Here is a 25,550-nt window from a genome sequence, read left to right as displayed (position 1 = left end):
GAATTGTGGCTGCACTCTGCACCGTGCCACGGCTACCTCCTCCAGCCCCTGAATCCCAGCTCAACGTAAAGGGGTGCAGGAGGAAACAAGCCATCAGGGACATCTGGAGGTGCCCAGCACTGCCCCTGCTGCACTGGCACCAGGGGTTAGTGGCCCTGCGCCGGGGTGTGGAGGAGCTGCAGCCCCAAATTCCCACTGAGACCCAGCCCGTGCTGGGGACGTGGTCACCAGGGCAGCCCCACGCTGTCCCTCCTGCCCGTCCAGTAACAAGCACCAAGCAAGAGTCCATCAGACCGGGTTTATTGGGGTCAGCATTGGTACAAGTCAGTGTTGGCAGGCAGAAGGAACCAGTCGCTCACTTTGCTGCCAGGGGCTCCAGTGGGTGCTGTGCCCTGCAGCAGGCGGTGTCTGCCCAGGGCTGTGGAGCTCTGCAGGGCACCCAGCGCCCCACTCTGCTGCCCTGAGCATCCGGCCCCATTGCACAGCCCAGGAAGGGGCTGCAGGCTGGGTCACCAGTGCTGCGGGGGTCAGGTCTCGCCCATCCCAGCCCTGGCTCACCACCTCTCCTCTCCCTGCTCACTCTGAAGCACGTGGTGGAGGACATAAGCGAGCAAGCAGCCCAGCAGCCCAGCCCAGGCCACGGAACTCCCCACCTGCCCCAGTGCACCCTGCAATGCCAAGAGAGCAAAGTCCACTTTTGTACAGGGAGAGCATGCAGAGAATGATCATTTAACATCGACTCCGCCCCTGAAGTTGTTGCTGTGATGTACAGCCGCCAGCATCTCCATTTCCCCACATCTCATAGATAAGGGGCACATCTGAGCCTCCAGCATCCCTGCAGTGTGGCCAGGAAGTGCTCACCCCTCCTCGGCACCCAGCACAGGATGATGCGACCCGTCTGCCACCCACCAGTGCCCATTGCTCTGTACTGCAGAGGAAGCGTGCCTGTCCCTGCGCCCCCAGGCAGGGATGCAGTGCCCGAGCTCAGGGGCTCCGGTGGACACTCACCCATGGGCACAGCCTGGATCTACCTGCACCAGCCCTGCCCAGCTCCCCATCACTGCTGCAGCCTCACCAGAGACCTCTGGCAGTGCTCACACCCCAAGACTCAAGTCCCCACTGCCCAGTGGGTCGCTGCAACAGCGGCTCAGAGTTTCCTCTACATCATTTTATCTTCTCCAACCCCTTCTCTCCCCTTACACTCACCCAACCCACCCCAGCACACCCAGCACCGTTTCCCATCTCCAAATCCAGCACCTCCCATTGTCTCTCCCGTCATAAGCACGACACCAACCACCTCTCACCCTCTGCCGCCCCAGGCATCCTTCCCCCCATCCTGTCCTGCAGGCGGTGTGCCACAGCAAGCCCCAGGGGCAGCCAGCAGCTGGGGGACATGAGCAGGACCTGCCCTGCAGCGGTGGACCAAGACCCCTCTGGAGGGTCCCCCTTGTCCCCCTGCACCACCCATCCGCATCCTCCATTAGAACATTCCTTGACAGCCTTGCGTGCATTTAATGCTGCAAGGGACGGGGTTTACCTTGAATGACTCCAGAAAGCCCCCGTGACCCCCATTCTCCAGCTTGTCCTCCTCCGGCCCCAGCCCCAGCATGGTCTGTGTGTGCCCATGGAGCTCATCGTGGAGGTTGTCCAGCAAGGCAGCCCGCGTCCGGTCCTGGGGAGCGAAATCGGGTCATGGCAGTGGCCCATGGGGCAGGGATGCCGGGCAGGAATGGCAGGAGCGGTCCTGCCGGCGGGGACGCGCGGGCAGCGTTACCTCCAGCTTCGCGAACTTGTCGGACTTGCAGCAGGCGTTCTCGGCATTGATGAGCTTGGTCAGCAGGAACTCGCGGAACTCGGGGCTCTGCGGGGCACAGAACCGCAGCGGAAAACACCCCCTCCGTGACAGCCTCCATCTCGGCTATGGAGCTGTACTGGCCCCAAGCTGAGCTCACAGCACCCTGCGGCCCCTCCAGACATGGGGCATTGGCTCGGGGTGCCCCCCTGCACTGGCCAGCACCCGCACATGGGCCATGCCACAGCACAACCCCCGACCCTACCATAAACCAGAAATCAAACCAAATGCATACACGTCCCTGAAGCCATGCAGGCGTGCTCGGAAACATCTCGGACATGCTCACACACTTCTTTTACAGCTTGGAACATGCTTCCTGCCACTTACCTTCTGGAATACCGGCGGGCTCGGCAGGGGCGGGCCGAAGGAGGGGACATCTTCCCGAGCTGTGACCGACACCTGCGGAGCCAAGAGAAGCGTTATTCCAGTGGATGCAGCCCCAGCACAGGGATGTCCCTCTCCTGGGGTCAGCCAGTGTGGATGGGAGATGCTCAGCCCAGCCCCTAAGAGCGAAGGGATGCACCAGAGCTCCTTCCCAGCCATCCCTCCTGTGTTCATGAGGGGGTCACCCATACCCAGCTTTTTATGTTTCCTTCCTATTCATTCTGTTTTCATTCGTGTCTCTCTCAGAAACCAGAGCAGTGACAGGGTTTACGCCACCTGCCCTTGAGCGACGCATTAGACAGCTCTGAGCTGTTCTGAGGCTTATTCAAACACTGAGTAGCATCAAAAATCTTTAGCAAATGAGCATGCTACTATACATGCACATAGTTCATACATGTATGTATACTCACACGTTATGTAATAGTGTGCACATAAATATACATGTGTGTATATATGCGTGTTTAACATCCACATCCATAAGCTGTGTGGGTATGATTCGGTACAGCACGGCTGGGCAGCCACCTCCTGACCTCGGCCTGAGCTGCTGGAGCAGAACCAGGCTCGCGTGAGCTTCGCCCACCTTGTACGCCGTGTTTTCCGCCTCGGGGTTCTCCACCTGCACCACGATGTAGGCGTGCAAGAAGTTGGAGGCGATCATGTCTGGGACAAACGGCGTGTTCTCTTCTTGGAAGATAATTGCCACGATGTCGTTGCCAATGTGCCTCTTCCTCTGGAGCTACGCGGAAGAGGAGAACATTTGGTGGGTGAAGCCCGGCGGCGCTGCTCCCGCGGCAGCACGCACCAGTGCCGGGTGCTGGCGCAAGGAAGCTCATCCCTTACTTGCTGCGTGTCTCCCTCGGTAAAAGGCAGCTTCGTAGAGACGTGAAACATTATCTCCCTGTCCCTGAACACGGTGTACACGGACTCTGCTCCCGTCTGCCCGTGGCTGACATCCAGACCTCCTCGAAAACTGGAGATGGAGGGAAAGGCGGGGAGAAACCAAGAGATATTAATAGAGTGCTTCGCAGAGAGAGCAGCAGCTGCTGGAGGACAGGGAATAGAACCAACTGCCTCGTTTGTCTTTGTCTGGTAGCGAGCAAACGGCAGAGAACAAACTGTGCATCATGTGCGGTAATGGCACATCACCACCGCTCTGCAGCCTGCGCAGCGCGGCAGCACTGGGCCAGCGGCTGAGGCTGACCAACAGCAGTGTCAAGCACTGCGGTGACAGGCTGCCCTCAGCCATCACCACCAGCTGGGACTCTGCCTATGCTGTGGCCGCTGCAGCAACCGGGCTGGCATCACACCACAACCGAGCCCATGGCACTGGACAGGGCGCACACCATACAGAGCTGCCCTCGTCTGCGGTGAATGCAGCCGGATTTTCTCTGCAGAAGGAATTCGCTCTCTCTTGGCAGCTCCTATTTAACTCCCCCAGCTTTGTCAAACAAGCCAGAGCTATATTTGCTTCTGCTTTGTACATCCCGCTCAGGGGGGAGGTGACTTCTGTTCTTGCACCGTGGATATTTTTACATATGACACGGTCTCTTGCTAAATGTTTTTGTAAAATCAGGCTTTTTATTTAACTTACCCTTTGAAGTCCTGGAGTGTTATGGTGTCTCCCAGAAAACTTAAGAAGTTCTTGAAGGCAGCGCTCTCTTCATTATTGCCAAACAACTCCTCCTCTTGGGTCTATGAAACACAGAGAGCATCTTTTGAGAGCCCCAGCTATGCCTGTTTCCAGCAGCCAGTTGCTCCTCTGCCATGCTACCGGTGGTACAGACACCACCACGGACACCACGAACATGGGGGGTCCCTTCCAAGTGCACCTTCAGCATTTCACCCTTACAGTCAAACCTTCCTATCAGCAAGTGCCACAGTAACACAGAAAGGAACCGTCCTGCCACAGCTCTGCTTGGTGGTTTCTGCTTGGGCCACCTCTCCCTGCCTGTCCATCCCCTGACACCTCCTGCCCATCCACAGGGTCTCCGGGGGTGCCACCAGCACCTTGTCCCGGGCGCCACACACAGCCACAAGCTGCTCCCCAGCTGGCACCATTGTGCTTGCCATGGGCTGGTCACAACCCCCCCGGTCACCAAGATACCCAAAGGTGAAGCTGCTGAGAGCAGCTCCTGACCAGCAGCGAGGACCTCAGGATAATGTTCAGGAAACACCAAAATGCAGATGAATTCTCCACTGGAAAATCCAAGTCTTCGCCATCCCTTGCGTGCTACATTTCAAAGCAACGAGACCTCAATTGTGGCCTTGTGTGAGTCACCCTACCCAGAGTAAAATGCAATATGCAGAGATAATTAGGGTGCCTGTCAGAACAATCCTCGGTGAGTTATGACACACAGCTGCCTCTGCGCTCCCCGTCCAGCATTCCCATCTAATGACAGCCTTTCCAGCAAAAGCGTGTCTTCAGAGCCCACGGTCCTCCAAGACAAACGTAACTGCTTCACCGTCTAAACATACATCTGATTAAAATACCATCCCTGCTACAACCCATTCTCACATCCCCTGTTCCTACAGCAGCCTGTGGGCTGACTTCCGCGCCGAGGTTCCTCAGTCACATCACTTTTCAATGAGCCGGTAAGAAACGCGTTATTGAGGACACCCGGCAACGCAGCATGCTGCACGTGGCAGGATTAACTCCGCTTGTGAAACAGACACGAGGGCTCCGAGAGGATGGCACAGGGATCCCTCACCTGCCGGAACTTCTGGTAGATCACACCGAACTTGAACGTGTTGTTGACCTCGTGCTCATCGTAAGACACTATCATCTGGGACGCCTGCGGCAAACCAGAATGTGAATTGTTTCATTGATGTGCAAAAGAGTCCCAGAGCAGCTGCCAGGTCCTGGAGGAAAGGGGAGAATTAACCCTACCCAACCTCTGCTGGCTGACCTGGGCTAAGCGACCTCACCTTGGGGTACAGAACTGGGTTGAACTTCAGCCCAGAGGCATCGTCGCAGAAGGCCTGTGCAAGGGGAAAGAGCAGTCAGTGCCGGACCCCTGAGTGCGGAGGGGACACCCCTGTCCCACCACAGCAAGGCTGGGAATGTCTCGTAAAGGAGCCAAATCCAGCCTCCGATTGCAGGAGCTGCCCTCTTTGCACCCTCTCAGAGGGATGCTCTGTGGCCTGGTTGGTACCCAACTGAGGATGCAGCAAGACAAGTCCCATGTGTCTCCACAGGTCAAAGGTGCTGACATTTCCTCACCTCTTCCCCCACATATCAACCAGTGACCTGCCCAGAATCGGTGGGAAACCAGCAGGGACAGTGCGTATCACCAGCCACCAAGTGCCCCTGGTCCTGAGAGCCCAGGCACTGCTGCCCAACAGCACCCAACGCCATCCAACACCAGTGGCGTGGGCTTTGCTGCAGGTCTCCCAGCCCCGCCTGGCACCTTACCTTTGCAATCTGGGGGATGCTAGGGAGCTTGCTAAATCCTGCCAGGGGGATCCTTTCATGCAATGTCTTCACCTTGGACCTAGCAAAGCAGCAGAAAGGAGCAGACATCAGGGAGTGTCTAAGGCAAAGGGATGCAGCGTGCAGCCCCCGCAGTGATGCTGCATGGAAAACCATGTTCTGCTGGATTTGTTGGGGCTGGTGAGTAAGGAAAGGCTCCATTTGTCTTCTCATCACTGCAGCTCTTAAAATATTCATAGTTTGGAGGGAAGTGACACAACGGTTCAGACACGCTGTGCCTTGTCAGCTTACAGCGGGACAGTGGTAGATGTGACTGGCATTATCCCAGGGAGGATTAAACTCAGAGGGGTTTACACTTGGTTTCAGCAGGTTTAGCAGCAGATCAAAGTCTCATGTTCCTTATCAGGGGGCAGGCAGTTCCCGTGTTAAAACAGTAGAAGGAGGATGCTGCTGCTTCCCATCCCACCCCGTCCCATCCCATCCCATCCCTCCCTGAGCCCCTCTCGAGTGGCGGTGGCATGCTGCCGGCCTTTACTACAGAAACAAAACCAAAGGCTCCCAAAGGAAAATATTTTGTTAAACAGAGCATACCTGAGTATAATCCTTAGGTATTCGGTGCCTTCTGCCTCCTCGCACTTAATGGAAAGGATCAGATTCCCAAGGCTGCTGGCTGTACAATAAAAATTTAGATGATCCTAGAATAGAAACCATCAAAACAGCGTCAGTGGGGAGCAGCCTGCCCATGGCGAGGGCAGCCCCGTGCCCGGCTGGAGGTGAGGACTCGATTCCCTCCCACCCTCCTCGCCAGGACCAGGGCTTCATCCCTCTGCCCTATGCCCTCAGCCTTGGTCAGACGGAGGAAGGGGATTACAGAGCCACGGCTGTAACCCTCCAGTCCCTGCTATCCTTGCAAAGGGGGAAGCTGCAGAATCTGCCCATTTTGCTTGCGATTTCACACTTTCCTTTTATTCTTGGGGGTAATTTTCAGCCGACCACTTGCCCCTGCACCAGGGCACCCACCTTCCCCAGGAAATGCTTCCTGTAGGCTCTGGCCTCTCCTTTGCACTCCAGCTTGTAGCCATAGGTGCTGGGGCTGAGGTTCTCCTCCTCCTCCTCGCAGATGCTGCTGTCGGACGAGGTCGGCGTGCCAAGGTTTTCCGGGTCTTCGATCCAGTATCCCCCAAACTGGGGCAGGATGATCAGCGGGTACGGGCTGCCCTTCTCCAGGATCTGCAGGAGATGTGTCCGTGAGGGGTCGGGCAGGACTGGGGTGTGGATGTGGGCTGCAGGGCTCATTGCCCCACATCCTGTCCTTCCCACAACAGCTCCCAGCCCTGGCACCACGGCAAATCCAGCCCCTCTCTGAAAACTCTTCTCTCTCTGCCAGAAGAGGGAATGTGCCACTGAGGAAAAGCAGCAGCTACAAAGGTGGGGAGGAGGAACATGCTTTGTGCAGCTCCCCTTGGAAACGGGATTCCACCAGTTCCCATCATCAGGGGTTTTGGAAAGGCAATAGCCAGAAGGCGCTCAGGGTGGTTCAGGGCACCCACCTCATCGATGCTGGGGTACGGGATGTAGTCTTCCTGCAGGAAGGAACCAAAACACCGTATATGACCGTCTGTTCCCCACCAGACATCCCTTAAGACCACATCCAACAACTGCTTTGGTCCTTCCCATCCCCACGCCCTGCACTGAGCACCAGGCAGTAACAGAGCGCGATGCTCCTGATGGGTGATGGACACAACCCCGGGAGCCTGGGGACATAGGTGGGGACCCCTCTGCGCCCACATCAGCAGGAAGGCCCGGGGCAAGACAAGCCCTTCCCCAGGGGGTCTCCATTACCCGTGTAAGCTCTCAGCTCTGTGGCCCAGCGCAAGGCTTTACACAGCTCATCGCTGAAATGCACAGGCTTGGACATAAAGCTGGATTAGGGATTTACCCGCACCACTCCCTCATCTTTGCAGTTCAGTCTGTGCCTTGGCTTTCGATAACATTAAATCTTTTTTAGTCCTTTCAGTGACTGGTGATGATGCACAGTAAAGCTCTGAGGTAAGGGGGGGGACACCTGAAGAGACCCACACAAGAATTCAACCAACCTTGTGTTTTTGGCTTCCAGCCCTCTGTTCTTCAAGTTTTGGTGCCTGTTTGGTACACAACAAATAGACTGAATGATTAAGATGTTCACAACGACGCAGACAGAACCACAAGGGTATTTTGCTACACAGAAATCACCGACATGAGCGACATGAAAGGAGGGGCTCTGCAGAGGTGCTGGTGTGCCAGGACAGACCCCAGTGTAACGCAGGATGTGGCAGAACAAGACCTGGGACACAGCAACACCGCACCGAAAACATCTACATGAGACCATCGTTTCCCAGGCACCAAACACAGCATGCACCATGCGGGGGGAGCACTGCACATCCCAGCACTGGGGGTGAACGCCGCCTGCCCGCATCCCTCCTGCAGGGACAAGGCACATGCCAGGGGACACCCTGGTCCCCTGACTGTCCTCCTTATGCACATCCTGATGTGTTTCATAGTGGGACAAGAGCATGCCCTGCCCTGACCCGAGCGTACTGAGATACCGTTAGACCCAGCCGTGCTCTGCACCAGAGCCTGGTGCTTGCAAAGACAGGCAGCAGCATCCTGACTTTACCAGGGAGCAATGGAACCAGGTCTGAGAGCACGCGCCCTGCCTGGCGACACAGGGCTCACAGCGCAGGGGCTTCAGCAGCAATTCAGAGCAGGGTATGGTTGGAGAGGGGGTCCCGCACATTCAGTGCAGGAGGTGCAGGGGGTCCCGCATTGCTGGCATGCACACGGCTGCTCACCTGCATTTTTTCCAGCATTTCGAAGAATTCTGCAGACTGGAAAAGAGAAGAAGGAGTCTCCTGTTCAATGCACAGACAGGAGCCAAGACAGCCCCAGGCACGTCCAGGCAAGGACACCAGACCCCCCCCCCCCGCCAATGCTGGCACCCCAGCCCTCAGCAGGAACAGGAAGAAGAGACTCCATCCATAGCCAATGGCTCTGCAACATCCCCTCCAGCCCTGCTGCTGGGCAGGGATGGACCCCACAGCTGCTCCGAGGGCCATGGCTGTCCCACAGCAGGTACCCCCGGTGCAGCCACGGGCAGCACAGGGAGCAGCAGCAGCTCCCTCCTCTCCTCCTGACTTCTCCTGTGCTGTGCTCCCCTTCCAAAGCAGCTCAGGAAGATGAGCCAAGGGCCACGGGGCTTTGCAGCCCCACAAGCATCCCAAGTGCGTGAGGGCAAGTGGCTCCCTTTCTTTGGCAACACTTGGCGCAGGGGCTCAGGCACAGCTGGATGATCCCGACCCCTCATCCAGCTTTTCCTGCTCTCAAGTACAGGCAAATAAATGATCTCGTCAAGCAGCGGCTGTGAACGTTGAGGCTTTCCCAGTAAACTGCTCCATGGCTTCTCTGGAGCCCTGCTGCAGCCTCCCTGTCCTTCCTTCCCGCATCCTTCCCACCTCTCCTCTAACCCATGTTTGCTCCCTGCTCATAAGACCAAGGGGCATCTCTGCTGCAGGTGATGCTGTGGTCCTGGAGGGAGAGCAGGAACCAGATCAGCAGCTCCAATGCTGCCGGCTACCAGAAACAGTTTGCAGAAGAGGGATGAGAGATTTGGGGCAGAAAGAGCCACAATACCAAGGAGAAAGGCTTAGGGGTGATTTTAGTGAGCTCTTAGAACAGACTGGATTTACCAAACAACAAAAAGGAGAGGAAAAAACAAACGGGGAGACGAAGAAATGAAAATCAAAACCCAAAGGAAAACCTCAGAGAGATTTTGTTCTAACAAATGTGGTGAGCAAAGGTTTGCTTTACAGCACGGGCAGCCTATGGCTGCCCCAGTGACACCGGCTGGGATGGGGCAGACACTGCCAATGCAGGCGGGGACTTGCTGAGGCTCAACCGCAACCCTGGCCACGCTCCCAGCTTCAGACTGTGCCCAGTTTAACCTCCGGCACCTACAGGAGGGAAAACAAACCCCGGGCTCAGAAGAGCCTGAAGCTGGAAGCCCTTTAAAAGGCTTTTCGTTATTCTGAGCTTGGTTTAGATTCCAGCTGATGTTCAGGTCTCTGCGGTGGACAAACACTCTTCGAGCAATTGACACAGTTCCCAGGAGCCGCTCCGGCAGCAGCCAGACCCAGGGAACCAACCTGCAGAGCGGCACCGGGTCCACCTGCCAAGGGAGCTCCGTCAGAAGCCTGCCCATGTGCTCAGTGCAGCAGACGGCAGCCTGTGCCCTGCAGGGATCTCTGCAGCTTGGAGCCAGCTTCACTGGGCCACAGGTACTTTGGTAATTATAGCAGAGACAATTACACCTTTGTGCTGCCCAGCAGGAAGCTGGACGGTTCCAAACTGACCCCGCATCTGCTTATTCAGGGCAACCCAAGGCAGCAGGAGCGGACAGTGCGTCCCCCCATCTTCAGCAGGACAGACCTGCCCAGGAGCGGGTCCGAACAGCCTCAGAAATACAAAACACTCCACTGAGATGCCACCGCTGCTTTTCCTTCCAAGCTCGTGTGTCCTCACCCTCACCACTGAGCGTGCTACAGGCAGCACGAGGGATGGTCACATCCCGGTGCGCCAGCACAGCGAAGGACACGGCTCCTCTCAGCAGAAGCTGTGGCAGAAAGTGCCCTTTGAAGGCTTCCAGAGAAGATATCCCCATAAGGAAAGCCTGCACTGGTGGGATCAGCCAGGATGGAGCGCAGTGGGGCAGTGTTGCCCAGCACCACTCCCACGGGTCCAGGAGCACTCACCAGCAGGCCCCGGAAGAAATCCATCATCTTCCTGGCATCACCACCCTGAGCAGCAGCCACGGCCACGCTTGTCATGGGCCCCGGCCGCCGCCATCCCTGCCTGTCCCACACCTCCTTCGTTAATGTTTCCCCAGGCCAGAGGCAGGGCTGCTGCTTTGTTGTCTCAAAGGGTGGCTCCCTGGGAGGCAAAGTGCCCGAAACAGGTTGGGCAGGAAGCGGGACAGGGTTTGCCGGGTGCTGCCGGGTGCTCAGCGCCGTGCTGGGATGCAAAGCCCCGTGCTGGGATGCACGGGCCTGCATTGCCCTGGCTCCAGCCAGGGGCAGCCATAGCCCTGCCTGCAGCGTGCCTGGGGTCTCTCCCCCCCAGCCGCTCCTGCAGCAGCAGCAGGGCAGGGAGCAGACCCCAGCACCAGGAGCCACCTCTGCACCCGCACGGCTGGGCTCAGCCTGCGTTAAAAGGCAGAATTTCCATTTAAAACATGATGTGGGCAAAGGTATTCCTGTTTCCTCCCATCGCTCCAGGCTCTGAGCCCCCTTGGGATCCCCCTCTCCTCCTCTGTAGCCCAACGAGGTGCCACAGCTCATGTCACCAGTGCACTATGTCACTTCCCACATGCTTTGTGTGCCCAGGTCATGCACAAAACCCTAAACAGCCAAACCACCAAATGCTCCACTAATAAACTCCTCCAACTCAGTGCTCTATTTCCAAACCCACTTGCTCTTAACCATTTAACCAGGTCCTCAGCTACCTCATAATCCTCACATCCACCTCATCTCCAGCTTAATGAGTATTTTCCCGGGTGGCATCACAGGGAACACTCTGCAGCAACCAGGGGAGAAGAGCTACAACTGCCTTTGTCTGGAAACTGGCATCACTGAAGCGCCTCGGGTGGCTCTCACGGAAGCTGCTTTTGGTGAATCCCGTTATTTTATCCTATTTTCCATCCATTTCCATGTCTCAAATTGACTTTTCCTGCTGAATTCGCTCGGAAGCTCTGCCCCAGGTCACCACCCAGCTCTGCATCGCGCTGCTTGGCACAGGGCTGCGCGCTCCCCACTCGCCTGAGGCTGTTTGGGTGAGATAAACACACGAGCTGGGAGCTGCGGAGGTGCCCAACCAGCCCCAGCTCACCCAGGACCAGCTTCCAGGTCTAGCCAGGTTCTCCCGACCTTTCCCGCTGGGTTTGGGAAGATGCAGGAGGAGCAGAGCCTGCAGAGGTGACCTCGCATGGGCACAGCAGAGAGAAAGAGCCACGGCAAAGGGCAGCAGCAGAGCGGCCCCTGGCAGGCTGAGCGCTGGGTCAGGCGCTGCCCGCAGCTCCTGCTGCTGCCTCACGGTGGCTGTTAGAGGGCAACAGCACCGGGGCTCTGCACCCTGCCCGGCACCGCTGCCCACAGCCGCCTCATGCGAGCGGCGATGCAGGATGGGGCCCAGCGACACGCGCACGGCTGATGGTGCCTGAACGCCTGCGGGCTCAGCTCCAGAACCCACCCACTGCTGCCCCCCCGCCGCCCCCGGGGCAGCCCGAACCCGTGCAGCCGCGGCGTTGGAAGCGCTGCTCCTCCCCAGCCCGGCCGCGCGGAGCCGGCGCCTCGGCCCCTCCGCGCCGCAGCCCCGTGAGCATCCCCCGCGCACGCACTCACCTTCATGGTCGGCGGCGCGGTGAGGGGCGGCGAGAGCGGCCGCTCCGGGACGGTCACATCCGCGCTGCCGAGCAGCTCCTGTTTCCTGAAAGAGCCAAGGCACAGGCGTGTCAGCGGCCCGCGGCCCGCGGAGCGGGGCGGGAGATAAGCGCTTATCTTGCTCGGCGAAGCCGCGGGCCGGCGGCCGGGAAGCGCAGCGTGAATCTGAGAAGGGACCAAACGGCATCAGAAGATGGTAAAAGCCACCTGAGGAGCCCGGGCCCAGTGCGGGGTGAGACCCCTCTGCCCCGCTGAGCACCCGCCTCCATCGCAGGAGCCAGCCAGAGCCCGGCTGCAGGACTGGGCACGGTGACAGGGATGCAGGTGGAGGAGGGAAGCAGGACTGGGCTGCCGTGAGCACCCATCCCCACAGTGTCCCTCCACTGGGAGGACCGGCTGGGGCTGTCCCTCCACTGCCCCACTGGCTGGGGCAGGACCTGCAGCCAGCTGGCAGCCTGGATGGTGAAAGAATCTCATCCGCGCTGGGATGCAGCCAGCTTGGTGACACCAGCACAGACCCACGGACACCCCAGTGCAGGTTTGGCAGGGCCCAGCCCAGAGCCCCTTTGCCAACAGCTACCTGGCAAGGGCCGAATTTGGAGGCAGTGAGAGGTGTCAGGAGGATGCGAGACCCCAGGGCAGGGGGAGCAGCGCCCGTGCCATGGACCTGCCAAGAAACCCGGCACAGAATCCCCCCAAACCTCCGGAAGCACAGCGTCAGCCCTCCGCTCACTGCCTGATCGGAGCACCCCAGCCCTTTCCCACCAGCTGCTCCCCAGGCAGACGCCCAAGCTGCCGCTCGCAGCAGAGCTGCCAGACGCTGCCCTGGGAGTCAGGAGATCTGAGTTAATCTCGTTTCCTCTCGCCCCTGCCAGGTCAGCGCCGCAGAAACCCGGCCAAAATGTCCCGCTGTTTATCTCACAGTAACCAGGCCTGGTTCCCATGGCAGCCCGCCCTGGATGGCACGGCATGGCACGGCATGGCATGGCACGGCATGGCATGGCACGGCATGGCATGGCACGGCATGGCACGGCATGGCACGGCATGGCACAGCACGGCACGGCATGGCACGGCATGGCACGGCACGGCACGGCACGGCACGGCACGGCACGGCATGGCACAGCACGGCACAGCACGGCACGGCACGGCACGGCATGGCACGGCACACGGCAGCCTGGACCCGCTGGGGCCATGTCCAAGCACACAGCTCCCGTCAGAGGTGCACACCCGACCTCCTGCGCAGGGATGCTGCGGGGATGCTGCGGGGATGCTGCAGGTTTTCTACATGCCATTGGTGCAATAGGAAGTGCAAAACCCCACTGTCACCTCTGTGACCAAAGGGGTGGCTGTTTGGCTGCATCCCTGCTACTGAGGGACAGAAACAGAGCTTGGGAAGGGCTGGCTGCTGCTCCTCCTGCTCTTGGTAACAAACAGACTTCTGCTGCCTATGAACCTTGGCTCCATCTCCCCAGCACATACACATGTACCTACCAGCGGTCCGGAGGTAGCCCCTGCGCGCTATGGTTTCAGGAAGGCACTGCAGCCCCACGCTCCTGCAGGGTCCCAGCCTGCCCTTCGCAGCACCACAGCCCACACTGGGAATTTGGCATCTCTCCCCGTCTTTGTGGGACTGACTTCATGGCAAAGCAGCTGGAACCAGCGGTGCCGGGTCCCAAGGGCAGCACGGTCAGACCTGGGGGGCTGCCAGCTCTCAACCCTTGCTGCTGGCGTGTTGCACACATGGAGACAGCAGCAGGGAGCTGCAGCGCCTGTGGCCAAGGGAACAGGCTGCAGGCAGATAGTTCTCATTATCCAGCGACCAAGGAACAAGGTAATGGACTCCAGTTGCAGCCAGGGCAACAGGGGCTGGATGTCACGGGGAATTCTGGATTCAAGCCTACGATTCTGTCCTGGAGGTGTAGGACCAGCCCAGGAGGGGCGCAGAGGGATTGGCACAGCACACAGGGACCTGGCCCACAGACCCCTGGAACCCCACAGACCAAACCCTCTGTCCTTGTTATGAACTGCTGGCTGCAGTTCCCACAGCCCGGGGCAGACGCACGGACATTTGCTTTCCATTAGTTCATCTCGTTTAAGCTCTGAGCATCTTCCAGTTTCTCAATGCAAGAAATGAACTAAAGCAATGTGGGTCGGTTTACAGGCAATAGCAGAATTCATTCCCTGCCCTTCCATACTGTTCATCGAGCTCCTGCCCATTCCCCTCTCCACAACTCGCCATGGCTGCACTGCTGAAAAGAATGCTGAGGACGACAGATTTCCACTGTTTGCTTTTTGGCTTTCTGGGGCACTAAAGCACAGCCTGATCTGGAGCAAACCACTCATCCTCTGCTCTCCTGCTTTGAACCGTGAGCTCTGCCTGATCGCTCTAATCTGCAGAGTGGCCTCAAAGGCATAAAATGTATCAGACTTTGCAAAGATGAAAGTTACAGGGATGCACAAATAATTTGATTTATCTGTGATTTGTAGCAGGTTGCCATAGCATCGTATCCTAAGTATTACAAAATCACTCACACAACTCAACAACATGTTCCTCTGTCACATGCTGATTGCTTCTTTGGGGCCAAACTGCTGGAGCCGCTCCTGCAATTCCGGGGAGAGCAAAACAAACCCATTCAGCAGCCGCCGTGTGTAATTAGCCTCCATGCGCTGGAGATACGTTACGTTACATCCCAGCCACTGACTGGGATGATTCAGTCTCCCGTCAGCACCGGGTCAAGGACCGTCAGCCTGATTCCGAAGCAGACTGCCCTCCTGGGATGCTGCATGAATCATGGGGAGGATCAGCACGTCCTTATCTGTGCACTGGCGTGCTCACAGGCAGAGCAGCCCCTGGGGATGTCCCCTGAAGGTGCCACCAGAGCCACGGAGGCTGCCCCACGCTGTGACCCGCTCCTGCCTGGCGCCAGGGGTACAAGTGTCCATGGAGGCCAAGCTGCAGTGAGGGTCCCAGGGTCCACAGCAGTGAGGACAGGGCCGAGGGACACCACAGAGCCCCCAGGGCACCAGCACCCAGCTCCCACCCACAGCAGAGCCCCAGGAGCGGCCCCAGGACACTGAGACCCCCTGGAGACCGGGATGGGGTGGGTCAGCAGCCTGCGAGCATCGCTGCCTGTGCTGTGCCACAGGATGGACCCCAGGGGCTGGGACCCTTCCGTGGCACAACCCCCTGCACGCTGCACATCATCCTTCCCAAAACACCTGCAGTCCTGCACCGGGATGGTGAGCACACAGCTCCTGCCTGAGCAGCCTGACCGCAAGCACAGGAGAGGGCAACTGGGGAGCAGGGGAGAGAACGCACAGCAAAGGACATCAGGAACGGTGCGATGAGCTGAAGCCTGGGCTTGGCACAGCACAACTCCAATAAACACCCTCTGCCCCCTCTCCCTGGCAGGACAGGACTTGTGGTTCCAGCATCAACAACAGAGGTTACAGCACTGCACACACTGCCTGGAGGCAGCACCCAGTGCCCGGCACCAGCCAGGGGCCTCACCCAGCCCCAGCGCCCTGAGCCCACCCTGGCCAGGGCCAGACACACGCACACGGGATGGGTGAGAGCATCCTCCAGCGCTACACAGCCACATGCGGCCTCTCCGGATGCAACACAGGCTCCGTCTTTGTAATTTTGTTTCTTCGTTTTTCTCATTAGGCAAATTAAGAGAGAAGGAAAAGAAAGAATTAGAATCCTACATACTTAGTAAATCTAATTAAGGAAATACCTTAATGCAGTTACGCAGGCCCAACTGCAGGGTTTCCTAATGGAGACCGTGAGATCAGCCCTGCCACCGCACCATGGGTCCATCCCCCTCCCAGAGCCATGGGGATGTGCTTAGGGGGGTCCCCCCACGTTTTGAGTACGTGGGCAATGGTGGGTTCCCAACAGTGAGAGCAAAGTCTTTCTCTTGTCTTTAGAGCATCCCTGTTCATCCCAAAATTGCCTACAAATTCATATCCATGCCCCCTCAGCTTTTTCAGCTGAACCTCTTCCTCCAAGTGCACTCTTTTCTCTCGCTTTCCCAACCTAAAGCCTAATGAAAAACACCTAATGCATCCCACCTTCTTGTTTTGTTTGTCTGATTTAGCAGCCAGGCTCTAAATTGACACGGCGTGCTCATATAAATCACACACGGGGAAGGGAGATGTCAACCTATTACCTGACACAATGAGGTGTTTCACACTAAGTGATTGGCTCTACCAGTTGTTACACTGGGTAAATTAAACACGGAGCATTGCGGGTTACCTTTATATCTACTCTTAATTCTGCAGATGAAACCTGGTCTAAGGAGGTGCAAAACTCCTGCAGCAACAGGTTCAGCCTGTCCAGATGCTGCATCCTTAGGAAGGACAGCAAAGATTATCCTGTAAATTAACAGCCTCTATTTTCAGCCTCATCATTTTTCTGCCCTTGATGGCCATCACCTTGCCAGCTGCTCCCTTTTTAGCTTATTTAATATTCAGTGCCCAGCATCTGATTTGCACAGGAGACTCTGCTTCCGTACTGCCGTTCACCCTTCCAGCGCCCGGGTTAAGCCCCTGTGCCCGGCAGTGGTGGGAGCGGAGCTGGGGCTGCTTGTCCTCCCTCGCCGGAGGCTCCTCTCCATCCCGCATCCTCCCCACCCCACTCACGTTGGGATCGAGCCCCCAACCCCAAGGCCTGGGACCAGTGGAGCCAGAAGCCCTCAGCCGCCTGCTCACACTACAAAAGGAACTCATCCAAAAGTGGTTTTTTTCTCTGCAACAGCGACAAGGGCACCTGGCTGAGGTTGTACACATGGAGATCTGCAGGGAGTGCCTGAGCGAAGCACCTTACTCTGACTTTGAACAGCTCTCCATCCAATCCCGGGCACTCCAGGCAGGCAAGATCTCGCTGCATCATCACTCATGCCGGGGAGGACGCCTGCAGAGGACACGCACTGCTGCAGGGCTCCCCCCAGACCCAGGTCTCATCCGGCACCCAGCTGCAAAGCCCCCGCTGCGGAACATCTTCCCTAATGAGCTGATTTACCTTGTCACGTCCTGGGCTCAGGCTGGCCCTGCCCCAAAGCGTTACCTTGGTGCGCTGAGCCTGAGAGTGAGCAGAGAACAAGCGCAGCGCTTTCTGCTCTAGATTTCATGTAATAAATCACGGTGAGCGCGAAGCGCCAGCCTGCACCTGCGCGCACCCCACGGGCAGCTCCCGCGAGCGGGAGCCAGGGCCCTGCTCGCAGCAAGGTGACATTTCACTGCCATGAGTTCAGCTTTAATCACCCCTCTGCGCAGAGAATAAACACCGCTGAGAACAGTGCAGAGTGTTCCGCACTCGTGCAGGCAGCACTGCCTGTGCTGGGTCCCTGCGCATTGCCTGTCCTGTGCTGGGTACAAGAGGGGCCGCCCGCTCCTGCTCTGCCAGCACCTCTGCAGGCACTGTGTTCTTTCCAACCAGCCAAGGACTTCCCACTTGGTCTGACCGGGAAAGCACAGCTCCACGTGCAGATAATGGTGGAAAGAGGATTTTACCATTTACACATTTCAGTGTCTGCTGTCACTCGCAGGAGCAGAAAGCAGTGATTTCCCGCAGCGGTTGGGTACGTCAGCCCAGGCACTCATGGACTTGAGAGCAGAAGGCTCGTCTGAGCCAGTTCCTGGCAAACAGGAGCCTGCGAGCCCTGGGCAGCCATTCCTGAGCTGATTCAGTAATCCGCAAATTGCAGAGAACAGCTCCCAGAAACCAGCGTCTCCAACCGCCGGCAGAACCGATGCCAAAGGGCAAAGGGACGTGGGCCCAGGCTGGGGCAGGAGCAGAGAGGCCCAAACCACTCAGGACCCTGCTCTGGTGAATGTCCCATTGAAACAACCAGGGGTTAAAACGGGCTCCAGCAGCACAAAGGTTTTCTCAAGGACGCAGACCACCTCTGAGCAGCCCTGAACCAACCCAGAAACCACCAGCACTGAATGAAGACACTTCCCTTGCTCCCAGCCATCTACACCATAGCTGAGACTGGTGAGCGAATGGAGGGGTGCAGCCACCCTGAAGCACCCACCCACCGGCCGTACCCCGCCAGAGAACAGCCGCTGTAGCATCCTCTCACTTACACATGGGACATCCAGGAAAAGGCATCTAGATAAAAACACCCAGATCCAAACCCTGGATCTCTGGAGCGGGACAGGAGCATCACCCCAGCACGGCGAGGGGAGCATGGTGAGGGTGAGCTGTTGTGCTGCTCTTTGCTGGGTTGCTAACAAGGAAGGGACACAGGCCACCAGGGACTCTGCAGCTGCCACCGATCCTGCCAGGCTTGCATATGGCTCGTGTAAAGCAAAACTCAATTGCAAACGCAGAACAAAGACTGAATGTAGGAGGAAAAAAAGAAAATAGGAGCAGGTGGAGGAACAGAGTCCCTTTTGACGATGCCGCTAGCAGTCCCTTCCTTTTCCTGCAGATTATGTCACTTTGATGGCCCTGGCAGCTTGCATAAGGCAAAGCAACCGCCGTAAAGCACTGCCTGAATTCTTGCAGTCGCTCCCACGAAGGCTCCTCAGTCCACAGCAGGAGGAGAAAACCCCTCCTCAGGGTCTTGTTCTCCCATTGAGGTGTCTGTGTGACAATTCTTGCACTGAGCAAACCCCCCAGCAAGAGCTACACTGAGAGAGCTTGTGCTCGACGTGATGGTGGGGGAAAAAACCAACAGACCCAGACTCGCACATCACCCAGATTTCAGTGAGAGTTTGGAGCCAGATTTTTCCTCAGCCCTCGAGTGTCGTGCTGAGCTCATTCATGGAAAGGTGATGCCCAGGGGAAAGCTGACTCTTTGGGAGAAGCCTCTCTCGGTGTGACTGGTAAAGCTCTCCCCTTCCTTCCCTGCCATGCTCTGGGGCAAACTCAGGATGGCAAATGAGTTCCAGGGGGGACAATATCTGAAGGAGCATCTGGGCCCTGCTGGCAGCATTGACCTTACTGGTGCTCAGACACTCCCTACACACAGCACATGAAAGCAGGAAAAGAGGCTCCAGACAACAGAGCACTGGGGGGTCAGGGGGACTCTGGCCACCCCACAACCAACCAGCCCCTACGAAACTTGCTCACCCACAGCTTGAGCTCATGGCCTATGGGCAGATCTATGGCAGGGATGGGCCTGGGCTACACAAGACAAAACCCGAGGGGCAACAGACAAGAATGGCCAAGCCGCCAAGCCCCAAGGCAGCTCCTGCACCCACATCCCACTGGACAGCGGTGGCACGGCCCAGCTCAGGTGAGCACCCACCTCTGGATGCCAAGAAGGCCAGGGGCTCCAACTGCTCAGCTGTAATGATCCACCCAAAACCTCAGCAAAGGAGGAGAAAATATCCCAAATCAGCAGCACATGAACTACAGGGGAAGGCCATGGCTAAGTCATAAAAGCATCATTGAAATCCTGCCCTCAAGGGCACCTGTTGTCCAAGGCAGCAGCACTGAGAAATGGGGCATGAAAAACGGGGGTATGACCTCCATGCCCCAGAGCTGTGGGTGGGCAAAGAGCTACAGCTTCATCCCAGTTGTCTTACGCTGATTTTTTTTCAGGCTCATAGATAAGGGGATGGGGAGATACGTTACAATAAAGATTCCGAGTAATCAATTCTCCATTCATATGGCTGTGGTACAAAATCACAAATTGAACCAAAAAACCAGCCAGAAAACCACACAAAAAACGCTCCATCTGCAGCAGTGCCCACGTCGCTTCCACCCGGCTCAGCGGCACACGCACCGCCGAGGTCTGGGCACACAATTCTCACTATTTTTAACAGCAAAGTTGCCAGAGCAGCACAGTCCTGGAGGGGAGAGAACTCCGTGACCGGGGACGTGCAGCACAAACCCGAGCGGGGCGACTCTCGGCAGCGCACAGCGCCTCGGGCGCGGGGAGAAGCGGCGCGGATGCCCGCGGCACACCATGGCCGGCAGGCCCTTTCCTCCCAGCGCAAACTTGAGCACCGAGTACAACCCGCGGCTCAGTCAATGAAACACGAAACCCTCCTTCAGCTGCTCTCGGCTGCTGCGCCGAGTCCAAGCGGCTCCGGAGCCCCGGCGGAGCGCGGTCCCGCTCCGTGCCCTGCGGGCCGAGGCGGATGTCGGGGCTCACCCCGCTGGGGGAGGCGGGAGGGCGGCCCCTGCTCCCCCTCTCACGCCATCACCCCCGGGCAGGCAAGCACAGACCCCGGCGGCCGGTCCCGGTGGTCCCCGCGCCTGCGGTCCAGCCCCAGGGAAGCGCTGCCCGCACACACACGACCCCCAGCTCCATCCCACACCGGAGCCCCCGCCCCGGGGCACCCCCGCCGCCCGCCGCCGGGCCCCCCGGGGCGCACCGCTCGTCACCTCTTCTCCTTGCTCTGCTTGCGGGACCGGTGCAGCAGCCCGATGAGCACCACGGCCGCCCGCACGCCGGCCCGACGGGCGGGCATCCTCCCGGCCGGCCGGGACACGGACATCGCCGCCGCCGCCCGAGCTCCGGCCCTCGCCGCGGCACCTGCGGGGGCAGCAGCGCGTCCGCGCCCGCCTCCGCTCCCGCGCCGCCCTGCGCGCTCCCCGGCGGCGGCAGCGTGTGTGTGTGCGGGACCGCGACCGCGCTCCGTGCGCCCGCCGCCAGACCGGGACCGAGGGAAGAGCCGCGTCTGAGCACGCCGGCACCGGGGTTTCCAGCGGGGGAAGTTACATGGCAGCCCCTCAGAACCCGGACCGGGGGAAGGAGGCGCTCCTGCCTCGCAGCCGCTTCCCTCTGCCTTTTTCTGACATTCCGAACCTTCCCCGAACGGGATAACACGGAGCCGATCTGAGCCCGTGGCTGCCGCGCCTGCGCCAGGGCTCAGCATCCCTCTCCCCCTCCCCCGGAGCAGAGCTGCATGGACCAGGACTGAGCATCCCTCCCCGGAGCAGAGCTGCATGGACCAGGACTGAGCATCCCTCCCCGGAGCAGAGCTGCGTGGACCAGGACTGAGCATCCCTCCCCGGAGCAGAGCTGCATGGACCAGGACTGAGCATCCCTCCCCGGAGCAGAGCTGCATGGACCAGGACTGAGCATCCCTCCCCGGAGCAGAGCTGCATGGACCAGAGCTGAGCATCCCTCCCCGGAGCAGAGCTGCATGGACCAGAGCTGAGCATCCCTCCCTCCCAGTGCAGAGCTGCACGGAGCCAGGCCCGGGAGCAGCACGGCAGCAGGAGCCCTTCAGCTTGCCTCCTGCACCAGGGAGCCGGCACACAGCTTGTTCCAGGAAAGACATATATATTTTTAAGTTAAGTAAACTGTATGTGATCTACTTCCCAACCTCAGCACCTTCCCCTGGAAGTCTGTGTTGCCATGGCGATGAAACACCCGGGCCTCCCTGTCCGTCCCCCCCATCTCACCTTCCTCCTCTGTGAATTTAATTTTCACAGGAATTAGACACAGGACCAGCTACAGCATTTTGAGCATGCTCCTCAGTGGAGGGATGAAAACACAGCCCATGCTGTAGGCATCTAGGAGAACACGCAGGCACAGCTCCAGCCCTGAACAGGACTGAACCATCAGCACTTGCAGCTAACCCAGCAGAGCTCCATACCCTGCAGTCACCGTAATCCCACTGCAACATCGGGTGAAGCCCAGGAAAACATCCCCTTGGATGTGCTCTAACCAGCCTGGCCCCAAAGCAGGGAGCACACCTCCCGCATGGGAGGACCCCCAGCACAGCATAGGAGGGGCCCTGCCACAAATGGGCAGGGGGCTGGGGGGCACAGGGATCTGGGGGCACACAACCATGGCCACCCACCCATAGCCCCAGCCAGAACTACCTCACCATGAGCATCCCACTGCAGCAGGACATCCCCCTGCAGCAGCTCCCATCCCTTGCCCACCCGGTCACACACAACACAACATCCCCATGGTCTCACAAGGCCCTGGAGCAGGAGAGGCCTGGAAAGCCCTTGGCTGGGGCAGTCAATCATTAACAGCACTGGGGCTCTCCTGCAATGAATGTGTTTGCTTGGGAGCCACAGATCACATCTGGCAGCCACTCTCGCTGCCACCCCTCCCTGCCATGCTTAAGGTGACCAATGTGACCATAGCTCCAGCCTTTCCTATCTAAATGTTTTAGCACAATCTCTAATCAGGCATATCCTTTAATTCAACAAAACCCCATCATCCCCATAATCTCTTCCTGCATTCTACTAAAAGCCAGATAAAAGTATGAACAGTGTTATTTTTGTCAAGATGCCACATTAATTCAGCCCAGGAGGACCTGACCACACCATTCACACGGACCTACACAGCACACAAACAGCTCTTCAGAGAGTCAAGATCTCAGCTCCAAGCCAAGACCAGTGTTTCTGTATTCCAGCAGACCTCATGAGTCCCCGGGGAGGCTGGAGCAGCAGCAGGGCCTCGGCACAGGGATCCCAGCCCAAATCCCCACATCCCCATGAGGAAAAGCCCAACCCATTCTCAAAACACCCCAAAACACATTTCCTGCCCCCTTGGCACAACATTGGCTGAAGCCAAACCACACGTGGTAGGGAAGAGAACCTGTGTGGGGAGAGGAAAGGCTCCTCTTCACCCCGGTGCCTCCTTCACCCTCCCTGGTGGGAAGGGAGAGTGCTCAGCTCACACTGAAGAGCCTTCTGTTGGCCCAACACGCCTGCTCTTGCAGGCGACACCGACTGCTTCCTCCGGAGCAGAAGTCATTGGAACGACAGATTTCCAGGCATAGCAAAGAAAAAAGAAAGAAATGAGAGCCCCTCTCACCCCAAATCGCAGCGATTCGGCAGCACCTCATTAGCTCCTGGTTAATGGAGGGGGAGGGCGTTAATTTTAAACCTTTTCCCTCTCGCATTAAACAGGCAGCTTTGAATTTCATTGAGTCTCTCTCCCTGGAGACATTTTCCACTGTCTCTCTTCCCCTTTTCCAGACAAGTTAAGTATTAATCTCCTCCTGGTTTATGCTGAAGTGGCTTTGTATTGATTTTTAAAGATGTTCAATTCTCTCATATTTGGAAATAGAGAATCACTCTGCGCAGACACACTCAGCCACGTCTTCTCCATCCAAGCAGGGCAAACAAGCCTGCCTGAAATCAATTTCTGCTGATTTGCAATTTATAGGACAAGGGCAAGACAAGCAATGGTGAGGGGCTGTGGGTCCCCCTGGGGATCAGAATGCTCAGGCACTGGACACACAGGTGAGGGGGAACCAGAGACATCCTCCTCCCAGAGACATCGCTGGTGGCTGCAGTGGGGCCCCGAAGGAGCTGCCCTCCATTTCCTGTGTTCTGCTACCTGACAAATGCTCCAGGACAGCCTGGGGCAGGGCACCAGGGATGCTCCAGGAGGCAGGGGAGGCAGCAGGACTGGTGCATATGAACAGCCCCAGCCCCTGCCTGCCTTCCCTTCTCTCCCTTCCCTGCTGCTCTCCCCTCTCACATCCAGTGGGTCCCCCTTGCAAAGGGACAAGAGCTCACGGTGCACACAGTGACCAGCTCTGATCACCAATGCAAGGAGCAGGAGCAGGGTGGGCACAGCGAGCTGGGAGCACAGGGACCTGAACTGCATGGCCACAGTGGCCACTGGGGCACCCTCACCCAGGAGCAGAGCCAGGTCTCCTTGGCTCCAGCAGCACATCAGCTATGATGTGGGTCCCCAATCCAGCCTTGACTCCCTCCGAGAGGATCCCATCAAACCAGTCCCAGTGAGGGGCAGGTTGGGTCAGCTCTGAAGAGGTCCCTGGAGCACTGTCAGCTCCCCATCCATGGAAGGGTCCCGGGCTCAGATGGAGGGAGCTCCAGCCCTCTCTGTGGTGGAGCCTGGACCAGAGACCATGAACTCCCTCCATCCCCCCAGCCTTGCTGGGCTCCTCCGAGGCTCCATCCTTCCTTTAACAAAACAATCAGTGTTAAATCAGTCACTCCGCAGTGATTAAATAACCTCCGAGTCCAGCAGCTGCCCCTGTTGCGTGAAGAAATAAATCTCTCCTTAAAAACACCCTGACATTTCTGCTTCAGAGGAGACAGGTTTGCAGCTAGCGAGGAAGCCAGGCCAGGGAATGCTCAGGTCAGAACAATCACACGCTGTGATTAGCAGATCATGGGTGGCTGGTTCATTTACACAAAGCCTGACATTTCCTTCTGGACACTCTGCTAAGAAAGCAGGATCCGAAAATACTAGATTGTGACGAGGTCAAGAACCTCCCATGAATAAGTGATGCTACTAATATTGTGATGACGCCATGTATTTGTGGAGCAACTCGGCTTCTGTGTCAGTGCTGCAGTGAGAGCAAAGCCCCCATCACGAAGCAGCCCTTCCTGAGCCGCTCATGGGTGCGTTTCACCCCATGGCCCCATCGCTCCCACCTGAGCCATGGGCACAGCCCAGCCCGGCTCTGGTGACTCAGGGCTCCTCCGGCCAGAGCCACGGCGCTGAGCACGTCCCTGGAGCGCTCTGCGCCTCCCTTCACAGGAGGTATTTCTGGTTCAGGAGGGCCAGGGCCAGAAACACACGAGCTATGCCAGGCATGTACCACAGGGGCTGCAGGCACAGCCAGACCGGCCCTGGCGTGGCTGAGCCACCGCGGCCGATGGGGCACCAACAGCTCTGCCCAGGGACCCTTCCCCATCACCGCAGCAATCACCCAGAGCCCCCCATGGTGCTTCCCCCACCCGAGCAGGACGTGGCTGGGCACAGCTGGGGAGAACAAAAGGAGTCGAAACAGCACAGACCGAAAGCCAGGAATAGCAACCGGCTCCCTGCGAAGGAGCAGTCACGTTCTGATTTCCCTGGCAGAGGAAGAAAAGGATTTGGGAGCTTGCAAAAGTAGGGAGAAGGCGATTAGGACATTCCAAACGGTGCTGCAGGAGGAGGATAAGAGTGCATCCAGTTTTAAGAGAAGTATCACAAGAACTAGAGCTTTAGATTGTGTTACATCCAGCCCCGAGTAATCTGATTAGAGATTTATTTTATGGCTTCAATCAGAAAGACAGAGAGGAAATACCAAGAAAGCACAAAGCAGCTGCTCCGTGCAGGCAGTGCAGGGATGGAACACAGCAAGGTTTATCTCTCCTGAAACCATGTGAGATGGGCACAATACACCACCAGCAACCTCAGCACCTTGCCGATTCAGAGTGATCAGGAGAGGGATTGATGTGTGCCAAAGTGTGGGGCAGACCCAGCTTTCCCACTGCGCCTGCAGCTCCCTGCCATCCAGCACAGGAGATACACAGGAACACAGGATTGATACAGGCAAAAGAAATTTATCTGGGAGCCAACACAATGGGCTTGTTCCTCATCCAGAGCCCATCACAAGCACACATGAGCATCGACCCTTTGCCTGACCTGGGGCCGAGCGCGGCCGGCGATGTGTCATCTCCCCAGCGCAATCATCAGCCTTCCCAGGAAATGAGCAGGGAAAGCAATCAAAGCCGCAAGGA

At 57.9% G+C, this 25,550-nt stretch overlaps 1 protein-coding gene across 8 annotated transcripts in view; it reads right to left on the bottom strand.

Moving 5' to 3' along the window:
• The window catches only part of RAP1GAP2 (RAP1 GTPase activating protein 2), a 57,606-nt gene that overhangs the window by 9,156 nt on the left and 22,900 nt on the right, over positions 1-25,550 (bottom strand). For 4 of the 8 annotated variants that reach the window (XM_065694310.1, XM_065694307.1, XM_065694303.1 and 1 more), the window contains exons 3-17: positions 12,098-12,182; positions 8,498-8,533; positions 7,763-7,807; positions 7,217-7,249; positions 6,687-6,896; positions 6,258-6,361; positions 5,649-5,727; positions 5,162-5,215; positions 4,945-5,028; positions 3,828-3,928; positions 3,077-3,206; positions 2,817-2,972; positions 2,180-2,251; positions 1,775-1,861; positions 1,538-1,672 (exon numbers count right to left, since the gene is read on the bottom strand). In XM_065694310.1, the coding sequence (XP_065550382.1) occupies positions 1,538-1,672; positions 1,775-1,861; positions 2,180-2,251; positions 2,817-2,972; positions 3,077-3,206; positions 3,828-3,928; positions 4,945-5,028; positions 5,162-5,215; positions 5,649-5,727; positions 6,258-6,361; positions 6,687-6,896; positions 7,217-7,249; positions 7,763-7,807; positions 8,498-8,533; positions 12,098-12,182 (1,411 nt within the window). Of the gene's footprint in view, positions 1-1,537; positions 1,673-1,774; positions 1,862-2,179; positions 2,252-2,816; positions 2,973-3,076; positions 3,207-3,827; positions 3,929-4,944; positions 5,029-5,161; positions 5,216-5,648; positions 5,728-6,257; positions 6,362-6,686; positions 6,897-7,216; positions 7,250-7,762; positions 7,808-8,497; positions 8,534-12,097; positions 12,183-17,159; positions 17,187-20,480; positions 20,620-25,550 lie in introns of those variants that run through there. The other 4 variants (XM_065694304.1, XM_065694306.1, XM_065694311.1 and 1 more) reach the window with 3 other exon arrangements.

The sequence above is a fragment of the Lathamus discolor genome, chromosome 14, assembly GCF_037157495.1.
Source record: "Lathamus discolor isolate bLatDis1 chromosome 14, bLatDis1.hap1, whole genome shotgun sequence".
Lineage (NCBI taxonomy): Eukaryota > Metazoa > Chordata > Aves > Psittaciformes > Psittacidae > Lathamus > Lathamus discolor.
This window is presented reverse-complemented; position numbering and strand designations above follow the sequence as displayed.